The sequence below is a fragment of the Micropterus salmoides genome, unplaced genomic scaffold, assembly GCF_014851395.1.
Source record: "Micropterus salmoides isolate LMB-PRFRI ecotype aquatic unplaced genomic scaffold, ASM1485139v1 Ms_hic_scaffold_15, whole genome shotgun sequence".
Lineage (NCBI taxonomy): Eukaryota > Metazoa > Chordata > Actinopteri > Centrarchiformes > Centrarchidae > Micropterus > Micropterus salmoides.
The window spans coordinates 18,610,515-18,635,335 of NW_024040596.1; the positions used below are offsets into that span (position 1 = coordinate 18,610,515).

Consider the following 24,821-nt stretch of genomic DNA (forward strand, 5'->3'; position numbering starts at 1 on the left):
TTGGACACAGAGCTCTGTGAACAGCCAGCCTCTTTAGCAATGACCTTTTGTGTCTTGCCCTCCTTGTGCAAGGTGTCAATGGTCGTCTTTTGGACAGCTGTCAAGTCAGCTGTCTTCCCCATGATTGTGTAGCCTACAGAACTAGACTGAGACCATTTAAAGGCCTTTGCAGGTGTTTTGAGTTATTTAGCTGATTAGAGTGTGGCACCAGGTGTCTTCAATATTAAACCTTTTCACAATATTCTAATTTTCTGAGATACTGATTTTGGAGTTTTCATTAGTTGTCAGTTATAATCATCAAAATTAAAAGGAATGAACACTTGAAATATATCAGTCTGTGTGGAATGAATGTATACAAGTTTCACTTTTTGAATGGAATTACTGAAATCAACTTTTTGATATTCTAATTATATGACCAGCACCTGTAAGCTTCTAAATCTATGTTGATGTATCATCACCCCCCCCCCCCCCCCATGTTTGTTATTGGTTTCCATCCAATAATATGACCCATATGCACATGCCATTTACAAAAGGAAGTGAACGTGTCTTTTCAGCACCATACTTGCATCATTGTTATCAGTGTTTTTAACATGCATACCTTGTAAAAAGTAATTCAAGCCTCAGATATGCCACCAGAAAGTGATTAAGTGAATTATGAAGTTGTCAAATCATTTTAAAAAAACAACATTCATGATCATTTCTTCTTCTGAGGGCAATCTCATACATCTTTGTGTCAAACAGCAGTGAGTTGGTTCAGTGTGCCGTCATCGTTGTGGTAATCAGTTCCTAAAAAAAGACATTTTGCTTGATAGGTGGAACGTAGTGACTTGACGAGCCAAATGTAAATTACTGAACAGCCTCAGTGTTGGAAAAGCTTGACTTTGTTACATTTGTTGTCAGACTGTGCCTCAACAGGAAATCAAACTGCACTCTTGTCCTGCTGTCCCTCCCAAAAGGCAGCACTGCATCAAACCCCAACATTATGCAGCTTTGAATTATGACAAATCACCGAAAGAAATGGGAAAATCAGACTCTTATGTCACTGACAGTTTGACTGACATTTAGATCGTCTGGTTTGATTTAATCAAACATTTTGTAATGTATGGCTGCCATCATGTGGAAAACAGGATAAACTGCATCCCCAGTACAACCTAGGATGGAGAAAATAACAGGAACATATTACAGCATTATTCAACTAAATGCACTGCAACAGATATTTTCTTTGAAGTTTATAGTGTTTGTTAATACTATAAGATTTTGAGTCAACACTCTGGGAATTTATTTGGATCATAGTTTGTGGTACTTTAGTAAATATCCTGTTAGGGATCCCTCAGTCTGTGGTGGTGATACTCGGATATAAATGGTTAAAAGCAGCACACAGACTTCACCAATTTTTTCACTGGGAGTGCTGTGAAAGCAATTTGATGAGAAGATCTGAAGAATGTTCTCATCTAACTGCCAGATAGAAAAATGTACATTAGGCTGCATCTAAAGTCACTATCAACTGATCTGTCTATTTAGTTTTTGACAAATTGGTTCATTGTTCAGTATGCAACATGTCAGAAAATAGTGAATAATACTCAAACACAAGGTGACACCGTGTATTAATTTGTCCAAATTCTTGTCTGGAAAATGGCTTGAATGGTTACTTAAGAATTGACCATCTGCTGATGTTGGAGGACTCTCAGGCATAACGTGGATTAACAGGTTGGTAATGTAATTGAAACAATACCAGTTAATACCCTTTTTCTATTCTTTTTTAAAGATGAAGCCAATGCAAGGTACCCTGCAGAGAGGAAATGTGTAATAACTGGAGCATTAGTGCATTATAGTAGTTGTGAAAAAGTATTAGCATATGACAAAAGTGACCTATTTTACAAACATTTATGATGGACAATGCATGACAAGACTGGCTGCCTCTCCCAGGTTTAATTTATCAGGTATTTACAATTAAAGAAATACAATAATTGCTTTTAGCAATTAATATTAACAACTCTCAGCTTTTAAACATGCTGATCTGTCTGTAATGCAGTAAAAACAGTCACCAGGAAAATAGAAACGGCTGGTCTTCGTCATAAACACTAAAACACAGGAGAAGCGCACTCACTTGAGATCATGTATACAGTACAGATGTAATTAATAAACTGTCAATTAAATGTATTGCAAGATGATATTGCCACTGAACCACGGTGTTAATGAAACCATTCTTTACCTTTTTGTTTTCTTCTTTAAGTCAAAATCTTCTCATTAAGCTTTGTTTTAAAGCCAATTCAATAATAATTTAAAAGAGGCATTTCTTCTTGAAAAGTTCAGTCTATATCAGCTATATATGGCTACGGATATACTATTGACTTCATATGCTAGTTGGTATGTTTAATACTTTGAGTTGATGTCAAGTGGGGTTCACTCATTAGAAATGAGTGATAAGAAAATAAGATAATCACAAAAACAAGGTGGAATATTGATCCTGGTCAGGCTGAGGTTAAACCAAACCAGTGATCAAGTGTAGCGGGAAATGGTGGGTACATGCTGCAGACTCAACAGGTCTTAAGAAGTGATTTTAAGCTTTGAGAAATCAGGGTCAAAGGTCAGCCACATGAGGGCCAAACTGTTCTGTTCTTTTAGAAGCAAAAATCTTAAATAATGAGAATAGCTACAAACTGCAATACTCAGGATCAGAGTAGTTTGAACAGTGCTATAAAAACATTATTTTGTTAGTGTCCTATAGGTGCTGGTCATATAATTAGAATATCATCAAAAAGTTGATTTATTTCAGTAATTCCATCCAAAAAGTGAAACTTGTATAATGTATACATTCATTCCACACAGACTGATATATTTCAAGTGTTCATTCCTTTTAATTTTGATGATTATAACTGACAACTAATGAAAACCCCAAAATCAGTATCTCAGAAAATTAGAATATTGTGAAAAGGTTCAATATTGAAGACACCTGGTGCCACACTCTAATCAGCTAATTAACTCAAAACACCTGCAAAGGCCTTTAAATGATCTCAGTCTAGTTCTGCAGGCTACACAATCATGGGGAAGACAGCTGACTTGACAGCTGTCCAAAAGACGACCATTGACACCTTGCACAAGGAGGGCAAGACACAAAAGGTCATTGCTAAAGAGGCTGGCTGTTCACAGAGCTCTGTGTCCAAGCATATTAATAGAGAGGCAAAGGGTAGGAAAAGATGTGGTAGAAAAAAAGTGTACAAGCAATAGGGATAACCGCACCCTGGAGAGGATTGTGAAACAAAACCTATTCAAAAATGTGGGGGAGATTCACAAAGAGTGGACTGCAGCTGGAGTCAGTGCTTCAAGAACCACCACGCACAGACGTATGCAAGACATGGGTTTCAGCTGTTGCATTCCTTGTGTCAAGCCACTCTTGAACAAGACACAGCATCAGAAGCGTCTCGCCTGGGGTAAAGACAAAAGACTGGATTGCTGCTGAGTGGTCCAAAGTTATGTTCTCTGATGAAAGGAAATTTTGCATTTCCTTTGGAAATCAAGGCCCCAGAGTCTGGAGGAAGAGAGGAGAGGCACAAAATCCACATTGCTTGAAGTCCAGTGTAAAGTTTCCACAGTCAGTGATGGTTTGGGGTGCCATGTCATCTGCTGGTGTTGGTCCACTGAGATGAGATCCAAGGTCAATGCAGCCATCTACCAGGAAGTTTTAGAGCACTTCATGTTTCTGCTGCTTTTGTATTGGTCTTAAGTAATATTCTAATTTTCAGAGATACTGAATTTGGGATTATAAATAAACATTTGAAATATCAGTCTGTGTGGAATGAATGACTATAATATCAAAGTTTCACTTTTTGAATGGAATTACTGAAATCAACTTTTTGATGATATTCTAATTATATGACCGGCACCTGTACATGTGTTCACCATGTGATTTTCTGAATGCAGGACAGAAAACACAAATAGCCCAAATGTGATGTTATATCAGAAGATAATTACTGTTAATGCTGTTAAAAAAACAACTAAATAGCCACTCTTCTAGATCTGCATGTAATCCTTATTTCTTTTGTCAGTTGATCTCAGTTTAGTTTTTGACAAATCGTTTAGTAGACTGCGTGTCAAAAAAGAGAATAACACCCATCACATTTTTCTCCTGCACTTTCAAGCAAACTAAATGGCATGAATCTAGACTGGTTCTCAAACTGGGAGTCACGTAATACCTTTAGTCATTCGTTAAATTCTCTAAGAAATAATTGTTGTTTTTACAATTTACTATTCATCTTTGGGTATGTGTTCGGAATTTGTCTTGAAGTACCTGGCCGTTTTAAACCTCTAGGGCTCTTCTGATTAGGTATCAAAAGAAAATAGATTTTTTTTATTAAACTGCTCACTATTCTGCACCCTGTAAAGTGAGTCATGAGAAAGGCATCACTTCATTTTAAAATGTTAGTCAGACAAGATTGAGAATCACTGGCTACTGAAAAAAGTTAGTAGTGATGGCTTATCTCCAGATAATCAATAGTATCTAGTGCATCAAAACACCATTAAAAAAACATAAAATAATGAATAAATGAATAACACAGGAATGTAAAAATTAAAGTATATTGATAATTGATTGAAAATAACCTAGACATTTAAAAATATACATCCAAAAATTATACAAAGTAAATAGAAATTAGAAAAAGTGTAAAAGGATAAAACCGCAGAAAATTTGTGCAAGCAACAATATATCTGAATTCAAGCATACAGTTTGCCCAGAAGCAGACCAAAAGTGCAAGCGGGGGCTGTTTGAGTGCGAGGCCAGCATTTTAGAATAAAGTATTAGAATATCTGAACGTGAAATCAGTAAGTCATTCTCTCAAATGGAAAGACCCCGCCCTTGAATAAAGATAGGAAAATAATCCCATATTTCCTCTTCAGTAAAACTAACCTCAGATTATTTTGCTTTATCAGCAACATGCTTTTCTGCTGGAAGAACGATCCCTGCTTTAAGAAAACCTTGAAAATCCATCGGACAGTGTTTCCTCTAGGATTTTTTTTCAGAAGCGGGGGCAGAACAAACCCCCCCCAATAAACTTCAGTGTTTCCCCTAGGATGGAGGTGTAGCAGTGGAGGTGAAGCAACATTTTTGTCTGAATATAAAACCCCAACACATGTTTCAGCAACATTGCTCTTGTGTCCATGAGCATGCGATGCACCTTAGAATAGCTTAAAACTGCAGTGTTTTCCCGGTTTAATATGAGCTTTAGATGAATGTATGTAAATTGTATGTTTTCCAATGAAAAATATGTAACTTCACATCATATTGGGACATTATTTTCACCATATCTCTGAACAAATAGTTGGAAAAGCTATAGCAGATAATAAATAAACACCCAAAGATCAGTCTACTGGAGGAACATTTAGATCTGCAGAAAGTGATTTGGTTGGTTCTGTTGCTCCACAGTGATTTTACATTGATGGCACAGCATGTTTTGGGCATCACCCCTAAGACTTAACGGCAGGAAAACCCTGTTAATATGACCTCAGAATCATTATAGATAGGACTGTTCATGTTTGCCTTTTGTGTCTTCATTTTACAGCTTCTGACATTTGTAGACATTAATATAAAAAATAGGAAACATGAGAAACCGCCTTCCTTCTGAGGTGCATTTTATTTGCACATTAAAATCCAAAAAGAAACGTCTCCTCATTAGCTTAAAATGACTAGTTTGCATCACTAATTAGCTTTACTAACCTCAGCTCCTCCATGAAAAATAATTGAATCAGTCTGTACAGGACAGAGCTGCAGGCTGTGTCAGTTTAGTCCAAGTTTGTACCTGATGTTCTCAACATTGGACAAGTAGGCAGTAATAAAATACAGCTTCCAGTTACTTTCTATAAATTGAGCTAATGTTAAGTTACATAGCAGCTGTGTAGCTGCTGTAGAAGCTTTCCTGCTAACAAACACCGTACAGTTACTGCCAGAATATTTTCCTCCATTCGCGTTCACCGTCACTTTCTGCCGCTCGGACAATCAAACACTCGCTACACACCTCCTGATTCAGAGTTATGCTGCTCTTATTGAAAAGTCATTGAATTATTGTTGACTGGGAGATTGAACACCATCTGTCATGTATGTTCTACATAGAAAGAGGAGAGGAAGTGAGCAGAGCATTGAGTGCTGCCGTGCTCGCACAGTGTGCGAGTGAAAATATTTGTAGCGCATAGTTTAAAGATCGTGGGAAATTGTAGTAGTGGCGGTCGTGATTCAGCAGCGGCGCACCGCCACTTCTGAATGAATATAGGGGAAACACTGGGTGTCTAGTAGCTCTGGAGGGAACAGACATGCCATCCCTGAGTGTGTGCAGTTGGTTGTGTTGTGAGTCAGTGCTGTAACATTGGACTGGTGGCAGTGATTAAGGAGTATCGCATCATAGGCTGGACGATCATCCATTCTGTTGTCAGGTCAATGCAGGAGGAGGCTTTGTGGAACTGACGGATCGATTTGCTGACAGGCAGACATTACATGTTTCTAATTATTACTACAATCATCCATCAAGCTGAGGATTTCGTGTTTGTGTGTAAACTATGAAGGACACTATATGGACAAAGCAAAAGGTGGACAGAATGAGTGAAACGAATATCTTTCTAATAAAGCTCTTTACATAAGTGGTGCTGCATCAGTTACAACAGCTGACCACTAGAGAGCACTTTGGAGACGTCTGTGAAGCTGCCAGACGTTAACAGTCAGTGTGATAATCAGTGCTGTCACTGTGTTGTAAAAGTGACTTCTGCCAGAAACGCTTTGATGGTCGTGGGCAATTGATGTAACTGTCTACAAAATTATGTTTTGTGTACATGAGTTGGAAGTCATTCTCAGTGAGCTACATTGTCCCTTTTATGTAGTTTTTCTTTTCGAAGTTGTCTCCAGGAAATAAGACTAGCAATTCTGAAGGACAGTGACAAGACATCTCTGTTTGTCCTAGTTTGCATTTATCTGAAGAACTCTGTGGTTGGATGTCAAACTTCAAATACCAAAAATATATTGCTTGATTTCAATTAACATTTACTGTAAATATGTTTGTGTATCATACTGAACTCTTATCTTATTGGAATAATATTTAAAGAAAAACACACCCAGCTTTAGTTTTAATATATTCCTGTGTGTTGTCTTAATTAGTGGTTGCCTCAAGATCCGTTCATTACCTGCTTCAAGTAGCTTGCTCTGTGGTTTGCTTTTTCAGATACTCATGATGCAGTTTTGCGGTTCAACGCTGCACCTACAGAGCGGTACGAGAGAGACGTGGGGAGCAAAACCACTATCCGCATCATCAACTCACAGGTGAGTGAGTCTGTCCTTGTATAGTGAATCATTAATAGATGTATATCTTCTGAGAGCTGTGTCACTCGCACTGAAACAAATATATAACACGTGGAGTGGTGCATGATGAAAATTGAAATGAGTTATCACTTCGAACCCCCCTTATTTTTATTTATTTTTTATTAAATACATGCAGTGAATGTTGTGTTATTGATGGCTGGTTAGTATTATAGGATTCTCTCTATTATATAATATGCTTTAGAACAAATATGCTTATTTGAGGATAGTTTGTTTCTGACCTTAATGATACTTGTAGTGCACTCTAGAACTAGATCAGAGCTTGATCTAGACAAGAACTAAAATCAGAGCTTAAGAATTAGGGCTGAATGGTTTTGAAAAAAATATCTTAAGTGCAATTATCATGACTGATATTGCAATTACCATATGATTTGCAATTTTTTCTTAAGTCCGTGTAATATGATGTGTAGGCCAAGACATCTCAGCAGAATGACGATGCTTTATTTACAAATCCTATTTTGACACATCATGCCTTAACAAATATCGCACCTCCTGCAAATTGAAAATTGCTCGAGGTCATAGTTGTTGTGTTGGAGTTCAGACTCTTCAAAGACAGTAAATGACCTTCTGTTTTAATACACAAAACTAGGAAAATGTCTCATCTGTCAGCCCAAAGCTGAAATATCGTTGTTAAATTAATTCTTTTGCAGGTGCTCAAATATTATCAAATATATATTTTTGTGTTTACAACTGATGAAATTATTGTGTAATGTGAAAGGTGTTGCTTGTAGTGACAAAGCCAGAAATAATTATCACCTGAGTCCAAAGTTCTCCTCAGCTCTGGAAACAGTTAGCCTGTGTTTATTGGTGAGCCAAGCTAGCCCTTTCCCCTGTTTCCAGTCTTTATGCTAACCTAAGCTAATTGAGTGATGCAGGCAGTGGGAAGCGCATTTCCCTCAAATGTTGAACTAATTCTTTAAAGTGATTTTGGCTTTGATGCGCTGATTCAGATTGGTAAAGTAATTGCTAATGCACTGTTTGGCTTGAGGCTCAAATGCATACAATTTTGTTTTAATTTTCCACTGCATTATTTACCTTTACAGATTTTGGCCAATCCTCAGCATCGATTCAACACAAGCTCAATCTACAAGAATATCACTCTGGTGGCCTGGGACCCTGCACCTTACACTGTCGACTTACAAGAGGTAGGTTTTTTGTATCAATTGTCCTTTTGCTCACAGGAACCATATAACCAATTCATTAAGCTGTCTGTAGCCTGCCACTGTTGTTACCTCTGTTGACTTTAAAAGACAATTAAACAGTTTCAATGAATCCACAATGAATGGACAGAAAACATTAATAGATCTAATTATGTACATGTAGCCAGAAATATGCATAGAAATTCATGTTAGCACATGTTTCCGAAAGCATGTTTTTATTGTGACCTCCTCTCTTCACCCTTTCTTCTTTGTGTTACCTTTTTATAATTGACATTCAGGGAATTGTCTGCTGCCACAATCAATACTATCCTAGACTTCTGTGAGAGCTAAAGTGTTCAGGTTAATAACCTAAGAAACATACTTTGCTATTAAAATTGATTTGCATGCTACATGCATCTTTTGTTTTCACAGGCTAATAACAACCCATGTCCTTCCAAATGAACAGTGACTAGTTTTCAGGGTTTAACCTTTAGTTCTCTGTAGGGAGCAATGGTTGTCACTGAATGATGTGACAAGGCTACACTAACATTTTCCAGGGTGCTCACACAAAGTAATGCTGCTAGGTGGAGGTGAATCTTTTATTTTGCATTACTGAAGCAGCTAATTTAAGAAACAAAAGGCAGCTTCTTTACCACAGCTAAAAGGGACACAAAAAAGTAAAGGTAAGGCTCACTGAAAGACAGTGATGGGATTTTTATAAAGGACATGGTGTGCTTTACTGACACCTGACCTGTTCTATACAATCCAGTTACCTATTTTTCCTACAACTAATGCCAGTAAGTATCCTGAGTAAATGCCAACAAAATACTGATTGTAGTGCACTGTCTCTTACAGCCTGTGGTGCCTCATGGTCAGTCTCTGGAAGCTTTACTTCCAATTTTCATATCGTCACCATCCCATTAGTTTGTGTTTATTGGCCAAATGATTAAAAAGTACCCAAATGAAAATGTATGTTTTACTGTTGCTGACAGCATTTGTTATTTCAATAAAGGGAAACGGAAAATATGTGTTTTATATTTCAAATAAATATCTGGTCAATTTCAGTACAGTATACTGTTTACAGGTTGCATTTCTGGGCATGAAACAATTCATCAATTAATCAAATAGTTGACTGACAGAAAATTAACGGCAGCATTCTTCCAGGATCTCAAACTTCGTGCTTTTCTTTGTTTTCTATGATAGTAATCTGAATATTGTATTGCTGGTCAGATAAAACAAGCAATTTTAATACCTCCTCTAGTGTTATGTGAGATTGTAATGGCCATTTCCCACAGTTTTCTGATAATTGTGATCTAACATATTATATGCGGAAAGTGTACTAAATTAATCATAGTGGAGTATTTAGTGCATGATGTATGTATTTGGTATCATAACGTATTGTAGGTAATTGGTGCTTAATTTTTAGTCATAATTTGAGTCAGTTATTAGGGATCTGTGGAAAAGCCCAGCACTTCATCAGGCTCTCTTTGCTTAATGAAAAAGCTATTACATCATTGTGCATGTAGTTTGATCCATTGTACTGAACAAGACAAAGCTATAGAATAAAATAAACTTGATTATGAAGACGGTGGACACAACACAGTAAAAGTGTTCATTATGCCCTTCTTGAACATCATCGCGGTTTTCGCAAATTCATAATAGACGTGGTGTTCAGTGTCATTAATGATAGACAGAGCTTCTCTGTTTAGAGCAGCTGCTTCTGCAATTGTAGCCTACTTGTTATTTATTTGCCACAGTCAGGTTCTCACATCAGACTGACATGTTAAACAAAACGATGCTCTGTCACGCTGATACAATCTTTCCTAAATATTTTGATGGACTCCCTCTTGCATAATAAGTCAAACAAAATTATATGTGGTAATTACAACTAACTAAAACACAGTTAATGCAATATACCAAAACAATGTTGGTTGTTTTGGTATATTGCATTTAGTTCTATATTTTTTCTAATGCATACCATGTATATTCCACATTATTTATCTCACAGTGTAACACAAAAAACAAGAGAAAAGTTTAAATAAAACATTACTCCCAACTGAACAAATAAACTGAACCACATGTAGGGCAGAGCCACATGTACTGCACAACCACACAGCCTAAAGTGGTGGTGAGAAATGTTCTACCTAGACTGGAGGCTTTTTATGGCTCTCTTTGAAGAGAAGTCACTTCAAGATATGTTCATATTCAGTAGCCATAATAGCATCCTGCGTCTGTCTGTCTGTCCGTCTGTCATGTGTTTTCAATACTTAACCTTTGCAAAAAGGAACATTCTACATATCGGTTACTGACAGGAAGTTCTCAAAGACAATGCACATCTTGACTGTTGTTTTGTTTTTTTTCTGATGAAAGCATGCTTGCTCAGTCAGGTCTGAGGATAGATCTGAAGAGTAGCACTTCTTTATAAAGATGAAAGAAAGATGTTTTTCAGAATCAGAGGGAGAGTAGAAGGAGTGTTTTCTGTCAATTAAAACACCATTTCTAGCTTGCATTTTTAACCCCTTTTTTTCTCTTTACATTTACTTTGCCAATGTGATGACTGTGTCATCACAGTGAACCTTTTGTTGTGTCCCAGCAAGCGACTGGCTAGATAACAAAATGCCTGAATAAGCACATAATTATACTACATTTGTATTTACATGTAGGCCCCATATAAACATCATTTAACACACCAACCACTTAAAAATATCTGAAAGATCCCCTCCAGGCATGTTTTAAGATGTATAAAATAATCTGCTTTGAATAATAATTGGTTTTGGAAATGGTATTTCAACAAAAAAATACATTTCTTAAAATTACATCTGCTCCTACTCCCTCTTTTGGGGGGGAAAAAAAAATCCAAAGTATGACTTTGCCAATATCTCCTGGACAAAAGATGTCTCCTACTTTACTGAAATGTCCCTAAACTGGGCGTTTTCAGGTTTTTACATCACACTTTGCAGTTGCACTGAACCATGATTAGTTTCCGAACCATTTATAATGTCAGAATTTCTTGTACGTACACATCTTATGTACCTACCTACCTTATACTTAGATTTTAGGTGAGCACAGAGTAACTTTCCCTCCTGCAGCAGATGAATGGACAGACTTCTAGTGTCAAACTCTGCAAATACATAATTCTGCACAGTGACGGGCAAACATCAAAGTGACGTAATGAGAAGCAAAACACATTTTTAAGTGGGCGCACACCCCATTCCCACAGCCTTTGTGGCAATGTGTTGTGAAGGTGATGTGGAGAGGGATCTAAACCTGACAAACATATTGATCTTGCCATTTGAAACTGTAACCCTGTAACTCCTTTCTTTGTCAGTGGTATGATACTCCGGACTACAACCTTTTTGGTCCGTACGTGGAGCACCGCAAGCTCCATCCTGACCAGCCCTTCTACATCCTTCACCCCAGCTATGTGTGGCGACTTTGGGATGTGATTCAGAGCAACACTCAGGAGAATATCCAGCCTAATCCTCCCTCATCTGGCTTCATAGGCAAGTACACACACGTACTGTACATGGATATATTAAGCTGGTATGCATGCAGTGTATGCAGCTGCCTCTTTATCGGTACATTTCCTCGCCTCCTCCTGGAGCACATATAGGTGCAAAGACACGCACGCTAAGATATTAAATTCTTATCTTCGCAGTGACATTACCAGCCTGCATATCTGTGCAGGGGTTGGCGGGGATGTAACAACTATAAGCACTCCAGCATGTCAGTATGCCCTTCATGTCTGTTTCTTCCTCTCTAATTTTCAGACACTTAATTATGCTTTTCCCTCCATACAGCCGTAGTTCATAAAAATACAATTATGGCAAGATTTGTTTTCCTTTGAGCGACAGAAAATTGTTCTTATGGTCGATACTCAGTATCTAGTGATATTTTCACTGCTGATATTGAATGTCCTCTGGAATCACTGTTCATTGTCTTGGAGCAATGCTAGGTTGTCAGTATAAGTGGAGTAGTACAAGCGAAGTAAGCCTTTGAGTTTTAGTTTCTGTATTCCTTTCACTTGTTCTTAAATAAAAGTGTCAACAAACAAAAAAACCTATTGAATCGTAAGGTGTCACTGCCTGCATCTTGAATAATTAAATTGTAAGCATGTTCCTTGCAGAGTCTTTAATCAAGCACAAACTTAATTAATATATATGTGAGACCATCTTTTTTATTGTTAATTGCATAATCTGCTTAATCAAAATAATTAGCTTCTATCTCACCCATATCTGAGTTATAAAGGAGTGCAAATGTACATTCACCCGCCAATGCTAGATTTTTTTCTTTCGGAGGAAATGAAAAAGAAAAAATGCAAGTGGGTGTGAATTACTCCTTCTTTTCAGGTGACATGGCTACGTATTAAATGGAGGTTGCTATGTAAAAGCAATCATTATGGCTGTACGAGGGAGGAGATGCACTGTTGGTACGCCAGGGAGGGTTTTTTCTTCTTTCCAAAAGAGGAGTGAATTCTGGCACTATCACAAATTGAGCTTTGTCTACCAAAACACATCATTTGACTTGAAGATTAGTGTCACATTTTAAATGATGTTACATATAAATAGATGTGCAGTTAATGGTGATATGCTACATTCTTTATAAAAATAAATCTTACATAGTGAGTAATTCATCCTTTTCAGTATGAACAAAAAATGATGGATGCACAGTTGCACGCCGTTTTATAACATGTCACGTGCATTTTTTCAAACATCTCATGAATTAATTGTTGTCCAAGTTCAATCTCAGCATTTCTTCAGCATCACTTAAAAGAAAGACAAGTGCAGCTGTTCATGATGATGATCTGAAAAGGGTCAGAAATCCATTGACAGTAATATCATATCGTATCCGAGCCTCACATAACACTTTTAGAAAATTGCCTTTTTTTCCTGTTTATTTTGTTTTCATACGATTTTCGCAAGAACCTTTAGCCTCTTTTGAAACATGACAATACAATGATTCTCTTCCTCAGCAATGATATTTAATTAAAACCAACAATAAGTACAATAGTACAAACGAGCCATTTGGCATCCCGTATTCCATTCCATGAGCTCCCCTTCTCTTAACTTGTCAGGGGTGTAATCACCACAACTCAATGTGGCTCCTAGTTAGACCAGTTACTCCTAGATGGGGGTTGAGCTCTTTAATTTAATGCAGGTGTAAGTAACTCTTTGTCTGTCCATGATTTGTGATAAATGTGAAATTTAATTTATAAAGCAGCATGCAAAAATCATGCAATAACATAAGTAACTATATCAAAAAGGATCACTAACACAGAAATGAATAAAAATAAATGCCTACCATGCAGACCAAAATTAATTATTATTATTATTATTATTATTATACAAGTTGAAATTTAAATTTAAGATAGGATTTGTTAGATTCTGCAACATTTACAGTCAGAGCAGCGCAGATGCTCAAAGAGGAGGAAAATACAGAATACATCGATCCACTTAGACACTGATAGATGAAGCACAAATATATGACTGACTAGCTTTAACGTTTACAGCAGCACAATGACAAACTGACTGAACGGCAACAGAAAAGAGGCACCAGGATTTAGTTTTGTAGAAAAGAGCCTAAATTTTAAAAAGGAATTCAGCCAACAAATAACATGTAATATGAGACAGTTTTCTAAAAAAAACTATTTCAACCTGATTCCAATGTAATTAAGATAGATGGATTAAGATAATGTGCTTTGTAGAGATGATAACATTTCCTGTACATATAAATATACATATAGCACATATAAAACAAGGGTTAAGTACACACTACATGGCCAAAAGTAGATCTCCTCATGTTGTGTATTTTTGTGCTCCTCATTTCCAGTTAAGGGAGACCCCACATTGTGGCCGAAGGAGAGAAATTGCTTGCTAGCAGGTTCCAAAACTTTCTGGAAAGCCTGAAACCAGAAAAGTGTTTAAATGCTCACCAATCACACATGGGTGTAACGTTCAGGAGTCCGTAGACCTTTGGCCATGTAGTGTTTCTTAAACACTTCTACTGCACAAAAAAAAGACTCCTTTCTGCACACGCAAGGTCACACATAAACTACATTTACTTTAGTTCACATTGAGCTGCTACATCATGACTGTGTTTCCTGTCTGGTTATGTTGAGAATATCCAGGCTCAGGTTGTGACCCCGGTGGGGGGGAGAGTTGTGTGCCTCGTGGCTGGGGTGCTGCAGCACTGGTTGAGAGCATCAGTGGAGATCTGGGCGGTGCAGGCCACTGTGTTGTTGTGGACTCTACGGTTCAGCTGGATTACCGTGGTCTTGGAGGGCATTGAGATGTTGCCATTCTCCGCTGACCAGTGATCACAGTGAAACAGAATCAGGAAACACCTGTAGAACTGAGAAAAAGATGGAGGGAAAGATAATGGATTGCGCAACATACCAGCTCAAATGGAGAATTCCTGGAATCCTCAGGTGGATTGACCTTAGTTTCATGCTCTCAGAGAGACTCTCTGTACGGTCTGTTCAGAGTATCATAAGAAATCATGCTTTAGTGCACTTTCATGTCCTCACAGTCAACAGGTACATGCTGTGTGTGCTGCTTGAGTGGAGGAAATGGTTCTGTAATGAATTTTTGTGCTGGCAGAGAAGGTGGCGTCTAACACTCGTGGGTAGTTTGAACTTTGAGGTCATTCAACACTTTAGTTGGAAAGGTCTGGGAGCTACTCTTTGAAATTTAAGTGCTTGCTCTGTGTTTCCTGAATACTGCGAGGGAATGAGTCATGATTGCTGTACAACTCAAGCCATTGCTTGCACACTTTTTGATGCTTAGCCTACTTGGCCATCATTTTAGCACTATTGTGCTGATTGTGATTGTCTATATAATTGTACATTTGTAGAAAGCAGTGTAAAATAAGTAGAAAATTCTTCAAATTGTGCAAATGAAGTGAAATTTATTAGTAGAAACATGTCTTGACTGCCATTTTAATGAAAAAACATGTTTCTGTTGGTTTTGTAGGTCTGTGTTGTAAAGGCTAATAAAACTTACCATAAACTGGTCTAATGCAGCTGATGAGATTTTATTTACAATTAATTGGTATGTTGATAATTCTGAGAAAATAAGGTCAAAAAAGGACAATGTAGACGGTCAAACTTCTGGATCTTAAGAAAACAATACAAAGCCAAGTGGCTTACAAACATATTATAGAGAAAAGGCTGTACAGTAAAGTAATTCAACACTTATGCTTACATATTGTGTAGGAAGGATTTGGTTGATTATTTGAGGTGATTGTGATTGTGGTGGAGAGCAGCAAAGGAGGAAGAGGTTGCGAGCAGAATAACAATCATCACAGTGAAAATGATAAACAGAAATCGGCAGCAGTCTACAAAGCAAGGTTGAGTGAAAAACGACAAAAAGTAATGCATGTGGGAGCTGACTGCTCTTTGTGTTGCCAACATCTCAGTGTATGACAGATACCAGACTGCGCATGCTGAGGCAGGCAAACTTACTGTCTTCATATATTATGTATTTATTTCTGTATCTAAAGGAGCGTTTTGCTGTGCACCATGCTTTTTTTCAGCACAGCTGAAGAGTAACTTTTATATTTTTTAACCTGGACCGTATTTCCCATGTTTTTGTGTCTGTGTGACAAATTGAGACAATTTTTAAAATTGGTCGTGTTTTGAGCAAGCGTGCTGCAGTCGGCAGCAGCAAGACAGGGCTACAACATAATCTTTGCACGTCGTCACAGTACGTCCACTAAAGTGCTTGTTTTTATCAATGACAGGGTGAGATAGTTGACTGTCTGACAACATAATGAAAAGGACCTTTTTTTTAAAAAAAAAAGTAAAATTCTTTGTGTTTAGCTTGAGACAGTCGCTATATTGCTTTTGTCAAAGTCACTAGAGTCCCTTGACAAAAATAGTAATTTTACCTCCCTGGTCTACAACTGTCTTTAAGGTTAGTTTGTGTTATTGCGTGACTTTGGTGTTTTTAACCCTTTAAAACACAAATGTTGCACAATAACACAAAAAAAAACAACAAAGTCAGACAATAACACAAAGAAACTGACCAGAATCTCCTGTGTTCTGCAAGGTAAAATTACTATTTTCATTAATGGAGTCTGGTGGCTTTGGGTCCAGGTTCAGAAGTTAGCCTTTAAATGCAGTGCTCGATTTGTGACACTGTAGAAATTTTATGATAAATGCTTTTCCCAAAGGAGCACGTGCATTGGATTACTTTTTTATGACCACACCTATTCAGATTTCCCCAACTGAGAGTGCATATTAGTATCAGTTAATACTACCCTGTATGAGTGTTAAGTGTGAAGGAAATTCTTGTGAGCTAGTCAACTCTTAAGGAAGGTTTCAGGATGTCTTAAGCAGAAGTATTTATTGAAGCCCAGCCAGGGAAACTGAGTCTAGATGTATTGCATACAGGGTCATTCTCTACTAACCTAAATATGTGTAGCCCCCCTACTGGATGTTAGACTCCAATGCATTAACCAAGTCCTGTTTGAGGTTACATGTATTGCATTCTAAGTGCATACAGTCAGTCTGTAAATTGTAAGACAGTACACCATATCTCCTTTCCAAGGCTGCTTAGATGACGACTCATTCCTAATCTTACCAGCTTTCATCATTCACTCACTCACTCTCTCACACACACACAGAAAGATGTGTAACGTGTATGGCCCATACCTTACCCTCTATCCACATAGAGCTCCGTATGGAAAATTTCCTCACAGTAAGGTATGTGCATGTACAGTTAGCTGAAAAACAAATTTATACTTTGCAAGATCGTACCGTGCTAAATTAATTGACGTAAATTGGGGAAAAAAGTGTGTTGCCAATGCAGTACCTTAAAATAGACCAGGATCAGCTCAGAAAAAAAGTCAGCTGGGATTGACTCCAGCCCCCCGTGACCCTGTGAACAGTATAAGCGGTTGACGATGGATGGATGGATGAATATCCTTGAAGCTCTGGCAATATTGTTCTTCTGAAGTTAATGCCAATAATGCAAATTGGATTGATAGATTGACTGTTTTTCTAATTGGGGAAAATGGGCGTCAATGGTCACCACATCAGACAAGTTTGAATCGATGCACAGATATGGACAGCAATGTAGAAGTCTGGGACCAGGCTACAGATTCCTGTTCAGGCTGTAAGATTATTGCTAGTTTGTTCTGTGGTAATTCATATCTGTCTGTCAAATACAATGCTACAGTCAGCAGCCTCTTAGCTTACAGGGGAAAAGCCAGCATGGCTCTTGCTGAAGGTAACCAGCACCAGCCTACCAGTACCTCTGAAGCTCATTAATTTCTAAAGACTAGATGATGTTGCCCGGCAACCAGAAATCACTGTGCCCTAGAAATAGTTTTGTTCTAACCCCTCGTTAAACTGCTACTTGTTTTTACACTTGAGTTTTATATGTTAAACAGAGATGATACAACATGTTATTTAGTGAGCTTTTTAGAGTTGCAGGGAGGTGGATTTTGTTACCTTTGGACAGAGTCAGGCTAGTAGTTTCCCCCTGTTTTCAGTCTACGCTATCCAGCTGCTGGCTGTAGCTTCGAAGGCGGATATGAGAATGTTTTTGACCTTCTCATCTAATTCTCGCCAAGAAAACAAAACAGCGCATTTCCCAAAATTAAACCACGGTTATGCTGCGCGATCATGCGCAGTAGACGCTGGTGCCAACAGGAAGTAGCCCTGTAGTAGTATTTTACTGGTCCAAAACTGGCTTCACCTTTGTCCAGTAATACACTGTCTATGCTTAAGGGCACATAAACACACACTTGTGTCGGAAAAATGACTTCACAACACAGCAAATGGGACCATCCAAGGAGCATGTGAATGCACTGTGAGCCACTGGTTGCAATTTGCAACCCTCACCACTAGATGCCACTAAAACGTACACACTGAACCTTTAAAGTAATTTAGAATACATTTTTAAATAAGAATACCTGAATGAATCTCTCTCTCTCTCTCTCTCTCTCTCTCTCTCTCTCTCTCTCTCTCTCTCTCTCTCTCTCTCTCTCTCGCGCCATTGCAGGCATCCTCCTGATGATGGCGCTGTGCGAGAAGGTGCATGTATATGAGTACATCCCCTCCATGAGGCAGACAGACCTGTGCCACTACCATGAGCGTTATTACGATGCTGCCTGTACACTGGGTGCTTACCATCCCCTGCTGTATGAGAAGAGCCTGATCCAGCGGCTCAACGTGGGACTCGAGAGGGACCTCAGAAGGAAGGGACGGGTCACTATTCCAGGCTTCAGCACCGTCGACTGTGACATTTGAGATATGAAGACTGACCCTCAGAGCCCGAACATACACACACGCTGCGGCCGTTTCTGGCTGACTAAGGGAGAGGTGCAATAAAGCCACAGGAGACAAGGAGGCTGGAGCTTACATGTTTCAAATTAGATCCATGAAGAACCTAAGCCATAGCCCTCCAGGGAGGGCTTAACATGGAGGCTTCTGAAATAACTTGTCTTCATTAATATGGTTTACTAGACCAGAGACTGGCAGGAAGAGTCTCCAAGATATAGAAAAGACATTTCTCTCTGCTTTAGCTGAGCCATGTTAGCTATGGAGCTAACTAGGGTAGCAACAATGTTTTTAGGTAGACAAGTGAATTTTCAATAACTCTGTGTATTTCAGTGTTGTAAACTCTGTGTTTTTCAATAGTATGGGTGGTTCTCCACTTATAGGAAATGCCACTGTTTATAACGGTGGATATCTCGGATTTTGTTTTTTACTAGGTAAAAGGGTTGTGAATAAGCAAAGAAGTCATCCACGCTGAATGTCATAAATGCAGCATATACACAAATTCACACAAACGCATAGAGCAGCGGTGTGAAAAACCATTTTGATTGAGCTGTCACAGCAGTCACATTACTGTACATGTCCTTGCTTTGCAGCAGGCATTCCAGTTCGACATTCCTCTATCTTCTTGTGAAACCAGAAGTTGTGCTTTGTGTTGCCATGAGGAGTTTATTTCACACAACTGATGTTGTTAAGCTTGATACTCTTCTGTGCATGCCAACTTGTGAGCTCACGACCACCAGTTTGTCGCACCTTGTTCACACGTTTAGAATGATTCCTCATTTAGTGTCAAGAAGCCTGTCTCTCATTTAAGAGCCCACAGGAAGGAAGGCGCACCGGTGGTCCTTTTTGGATTCATCTTACCTATAGTAAACTATTTTACGGATGGTGTAATTAAATCAAAGTAAATGGGGCCAAAATGGATCTTCAGAACAAACCGGTGCTCAGAACAGCCGTAACCCTGTGCCTGGTGGTCGACTGAACACTTCCCTTGGGTTGCCTTGTGACTGTTCAGGTACATGCAGTACATACTGCGGCAGGACTGCAGTAACGTGGAGTTAAAATTGTCGTGAGAGTTGTGGAGCAATTGATATTGCTAAAGTGAGCCGTATCAGGGGATTCTCAGCCCAGCCTTCACCAGACCCTGTTTTTAACGGTCAGCTTACTCTTTATTGAATGTAATTTTACCACTGCGTGTAACGGCCAAATCCTCCCTTGAACTCACAATTGCAGTATGGTCTGCATATGTGCAGGGTTATTTCTTTGTCATGTAACAGCATGAAGCTCATTTCCTACTATTATTTCCAACTATAAATATTTCCTGAATCCTCTGGTTTGTTGGTCTATACCCTAAGATGGGGGACTATTATAAAGGTATTTGAACCGGTAATCATCATACTTGCTTTGTCTCCAGCTAGGGTGATTTTTTTATGTTTACAGTCAGTCAGTGCCACATCTGCAGCTCTGGAGGTTTTTGTTCAGTGTCTAGAGGAGGATCGGTTGTGATTTTTGCTGCTGACATTCAGTCATATGACAGATGTTTATTGGTACGTGTGGTATTCTACGAAATGTTCTTGTGCCATTGGTTGTGGTATAAGATGTGAAAACTTTTTTTTGTTGAATTAGATGGCTCTGTATTAGTAGTGGTAGTATGTTTAAAAAAAAATAAAAAAAAATCTGGGGCTAAGCATTACTTGTTGAGTAGGGCTGGGTATCATCTAAAATGTGTCAGTACTATTGCAAACATGCACTGTGCTGATAACAAAACGATACATTTTTTAAAACCCTTTTTTTTTTTTTTTGCAAAACAAAAAATGTTTTATAGCTCAGGCAATACCTGATCTAATGAAAGAAACATGCATCGGACCAAGAATTTGGTGCCCATTTTCAATACTTGAGTCGGGGTGGGCGATATAGATCAAATTTGCTGTTTTATATTGCAAAACTCGTATATTCGCGATACAGTAAATTTTCTCGAAATTCTGTTGAGAATCTACACTCAGTTGCCAGTTTATTAGGTAAACTTTGTTAAAGCCCTGCAATAAATTCATTCAAATAAATGGTAGTGGACAAAATATTAGAAACTTAGATGAATGCAGCACCACACACTGCAGCCAGCAAAATGATCATACAGTTGAATCAACATCTCTCTAAAACAGTTACCTCAAAAACAGACCACTCTAACCGTTATGAAGTTGTGATTTACTGCTCTTGCATTAGACTGCATTACTTTTAGCTAAGTGGTCCTAATAAGGTGGCAACTGAGTGTGTGTATAGTTGAAATAACCAGATGGGAAAGAATAATTCAGTGAATTACATACATGACAAAGGTACTTCATCACATTGATGCAAAATTCTGTAAATCTAATATTACCACAATGTAGTTCTCATTGATTTGCAAGCTCTCTCGGTATAAATTGTATAGAAATATCTCTTAACATTTGACAAATCGTCTCACATTATATGTATAGTTATATCGCCCAGCCCTACTACACTGTTTTTGAGATGCTATGGATGTGTTTAGCTTGGAATGAAAAAGAAAGTGAGGTTTGATACCCAGGTGGATTGTTTGGCATGTCATTAGAAGATTATTGGAACAAGGAACCCAGTAAAGTCAGAGGACTGCAATCAAGGTTAAAAAAAAAAGAAGAAGAAAGGAAGCGTTTTCTAAAACTTTGGAGATTATATCATTATTCATTTTAAATCATACAGGTTCTCAACTCTGCTGTCATGTTTTTAGATAATTATAAAATGTTTTATTGCTTGTGATTGTAACACACTGAAGGTGCAAAAACCCTGAACATTGTACATGTAAATTTTAATACCTTTTTGATTACTTTACAGTGCACAAAGCATGCAAATCAGGATCAGGGCTAAGAGTCTTTAAAGTGTCTGTGCTGTACTGTGCTGCAAGTAGACACCATTGTCATTAATGTTGTGAGAGGCGATTGTGCTATAATTCTTTTTTTTTTTTTTTTTTTTTTTTTGCTGTGTTCTGCAGATTGTAGTGCATGCTTATGGACAGGGAAAATCACATCCAGCTGCGGTGCAGTTATTAGTAGTTCCCTGGGAGCACTTAATCAAGTGCCAAATTCCATTTTTTCTTATGTCTTAGCAGGGTTGGGTTGAGCACGGGATGAGAGAGTCAGAGTAATAGCAGGACTTTAAGGCGCTATTGCTTTTCTCTGGAATGCTTAAGGTGGAATTTAATTTAATGTTTAATCCTCTTCAAGACAACAATTTTATTGCCAGAATTAAATACAGGACATTGTGCCGACACGTTATTGTTGACCAGGGGTGAGATGAGAAAACATGTTTGAAGACATATTTATTTTACTTTCCCAGTCTGCCTCTTTCCCTCCTCTCTTTACTCTCGAGGCCTATTTTTCATGTCTTGTTTTTACTCTGTATTGTGGGAATTGCTGCACCACACTGCCTCTTAAGGATTGTTCAACATTTAAGTTTTTTTTATTACATTTCCCTCCTGTTGGATTCCTAAAAAGAGGAAGAGAAAAAGAAGCATCCATGACTGAACCTAATAAGAGTTCCTGTTTTCACTCCCGACAACCTTAGGGTGTTCTTCATGACTTTAATTTGTCATTAAATTCTCTTCTTGATATTTGTAGGATTTTGGTTGTAATTTGTCTTTTTCTTACTGTGTAAATAAAGCTGTTGTACCTGTCAAATTGTGCTTGTCATTTTCAAATGAGTCAACCACCCACGTTGCTCACTCACCTGTTTATTCATAAGTATGTAGATGAGAGGGTTAATGACAGTGCTGCTCTTAGCCAGTAGTGAGGGCACAACGCTGGCCACAGGACTAATGATGTTGGGCGGGCCGAATGTTGCCATCATTGCCACGACACCGTAAGGCATCCAGCACAATAGGTAGCAGGCCGCTGTGGTCAGAACCATGAACAGTATGTGGTACTCCCTCCTCCGGGCTGCTGTCTTTCTGATCTTACCCACCTGTGGATGAGATTCAGAGAGGGTGGATGAAGCAAGAGCAAAATCAAGAATTTTGTCGAAGCACCACAGCTTTGATTAATCTCTAACTTTCTAGGCAGCTGGTCATTCTTTCATTTCACTGCAGTGTGAAAATCAACTTGCGGAGTCTTGCCTCTCAAAACTTCACAAAGAAATAACATGTTTACAAAATCTAAATTGTAAACTATCCATGTTTTGTGAATTCAATGATGCTCTGACATCCAGTACTCACCGATTGAGCAAGCTATTGCCAAAAAAAGCTATAATGAATTTGTCATCTTTGAAGACCATCAATAATGAATAGCATTCATTAGTCCCATGCTTTTCACTGCTCTATCATGCAATAACAAATGTGATGAAGGCAATGACAATTATTGTGATATACTTAAGCATTCAAATACAGTACACAACCCACTGAGCCCAGTGCTTTCTCACAACTTTATATGGGACTCCCGCATTTTAAGCCAAATGTTTTAACTTGCGGATTTAACTGGGCTAGTGCCAGCTGAAGCTCAGGTCTGCTCGTGGATGTGATAACTTCAGTAGCATGAGATAGTTCACTCATGCTGGAGAAGCCCAATGCACTCCTATTCAAAGAGGAAGTTGAACATAATTCCACCCTTTCTCTTGTAACATGAATGCTTAATGGTGAAATGTCATCATATTGTCCCTTGTTCGCTTCAACAACAGATGATCGCCACTGGTTTGTTGAGAGTCAGGGTTGTTGAGGGAGCCTGTTGCTGCATGCCTTTGCAAATAAACTGAGCATTATGACAGTCCCATTGATGTATTACATGAACTGGATATTTGATGTCAAAATGGTGCTGTGATACATTGATACCACTTCCCAAACACATGAGCCCACATGAGTGCCATCAGTGACTCGATGACCGGCTGCCTGGCTACCATGGCTAGTAACACCCTCATCATATTCATACAGTTGCACACAGAAGCCTTTAAACCTGACACGTTTCATTATTACTCAGCTGATTATGCTGTTTGCTGCTGCATCTCTCTCCACCACCCCAACCTCCTGCGTGTGTGCTGAGTTTATGTTAAGATCTAATGTTCATGCATGTATTTGCTAAAGGGGGGATTAGTGCTCCCAGTTGCCATTGCAGCTTAGATTCTTAGAGAGAGCTCCCTCAAAGAGCAAGCCTTTTTGGCTAAATCAAACTGTATAACCATGTGCTCGAAACTCCTCCTTGTTTTGGGCCGAACAAGCCACAGCTTAATTTCAGTACTTCTTATTTTGCTGCTACACTCTGTTGCACAATGTTAATGTATGTACAAGGTAATGTATTACCTTGAGTAAAAATGACTTCCACAAGCATGCAACAAACTGGAGAGTTGAAGCATCAGTACTTTCAAAACACTGCAGCTTTAGAAGATACCTACTTGATCTGTCTAACTCCTGACTACTGTCACCTTAAAATTAGTTTTGATGAACTTTAGAATGCATTTTTGCACAAAAAAAGGGCTGAGGATTTTGCTACCCATTGCTTACATCAAAATCGCCCAAATGAAAGGATGTCTCTGTGGCCAGTATAGACAGAAGAAACAATCTCATCAAACAAAAACACTGCCAGTGTACTTATGTCATCTGAGTATCATTTTAAGACACACTTGAAATAAAGTGAACCTATTCCGTGTCAGAGGACGTGGCTGAGGCTGTAGCAAAAACAGCCTCAGCAGCAAGGCTAGACTGGATCTCCTTGACAGAGATAAATCTCTATGTAACAATCATTAAATGTGTACAGGAATGTAAAGTATATGACCTCATATATATATATGTGTGTGTGTATGTGTGTGTGTGTATACACACAGTGCCTTGCGAAAGTATTCGGCCCCCTTGAACTTTTCAACCTTTTGCCACATTGCAGGCTTCAAACATAAAGATATAAAACTGTAATTTTTTGTGAAGAACCAACAACAAGTGGGACACAATCATGAAGTGGAACGAAATTTATTGGATATTTCAAACTTTAACAAATAAAAAACTGAAAAATTGGGCGTGCAAAATTATTCAGCCCCCTTTAAGTTAATACTTTGTAGCGCC

General features: G+C 38.4%; 2 protein-coding genes across 7 annotated transcripts in view; one reads left to right on the forward strand and one right to left on the reverse strand.

Annotated features, from left to right (window-relative positions):
• Positions 1-22,461, forward strand: part of LOC119904276 (beta-galactoside alpha-2,6-sialyltransferase 2-like) — a 46,116-nt gene extending 23,655 nt beyond the window's left edge. For all 6 annotated transcript variants that reach the window (XM_038720817.1, XM_038720819.1, XM_038720822.1 and 3 more), the window contains exons 4-7: positions 7,200-7,297; positions 8,398-8,499; positions 11,822-11,996; positions 18,501-22,461. In XM_038720817.1, the coding sequence (XP_038576745.1) occupies positions 7,200-7,297; positions 8,398-8,499; positions 11,822-11,996; positions 18,501-18,748 (623 nt within the window). In that variant the 3' untranslated portion in view covers positions 18,749-22,461. The remainder of the gene's footprint in view (positions 1-7,199; positions 7,298-8,397; positions 8,500-11,821; positions 11,997-18,500) is intronic.
• The window catches only part of tmtops2b (teleost multiple tissue opsin 2b), a 39,555-nt gene continuing 28,198 nt past the window's right edge, over positions 13,465-24,821 (reverse strand). The window contains exons 3-4 of the mRNA XM_038720823.1: positions 22,511-22,744; positions 13,465-14,844 (exon numbers count right to left, since the gene is read on the reverse strand). Coding sequence (XP_038576751.1) covers positions 14,623-14,844; positions 22,511-22,744 — 456 coding nt within the window. The 3' untranslated portion in view covers positions 13,465-14,622. The remainder of the gene's footprint in view (positions 14,845-22,510; positions 22,745-24,821) is intronic.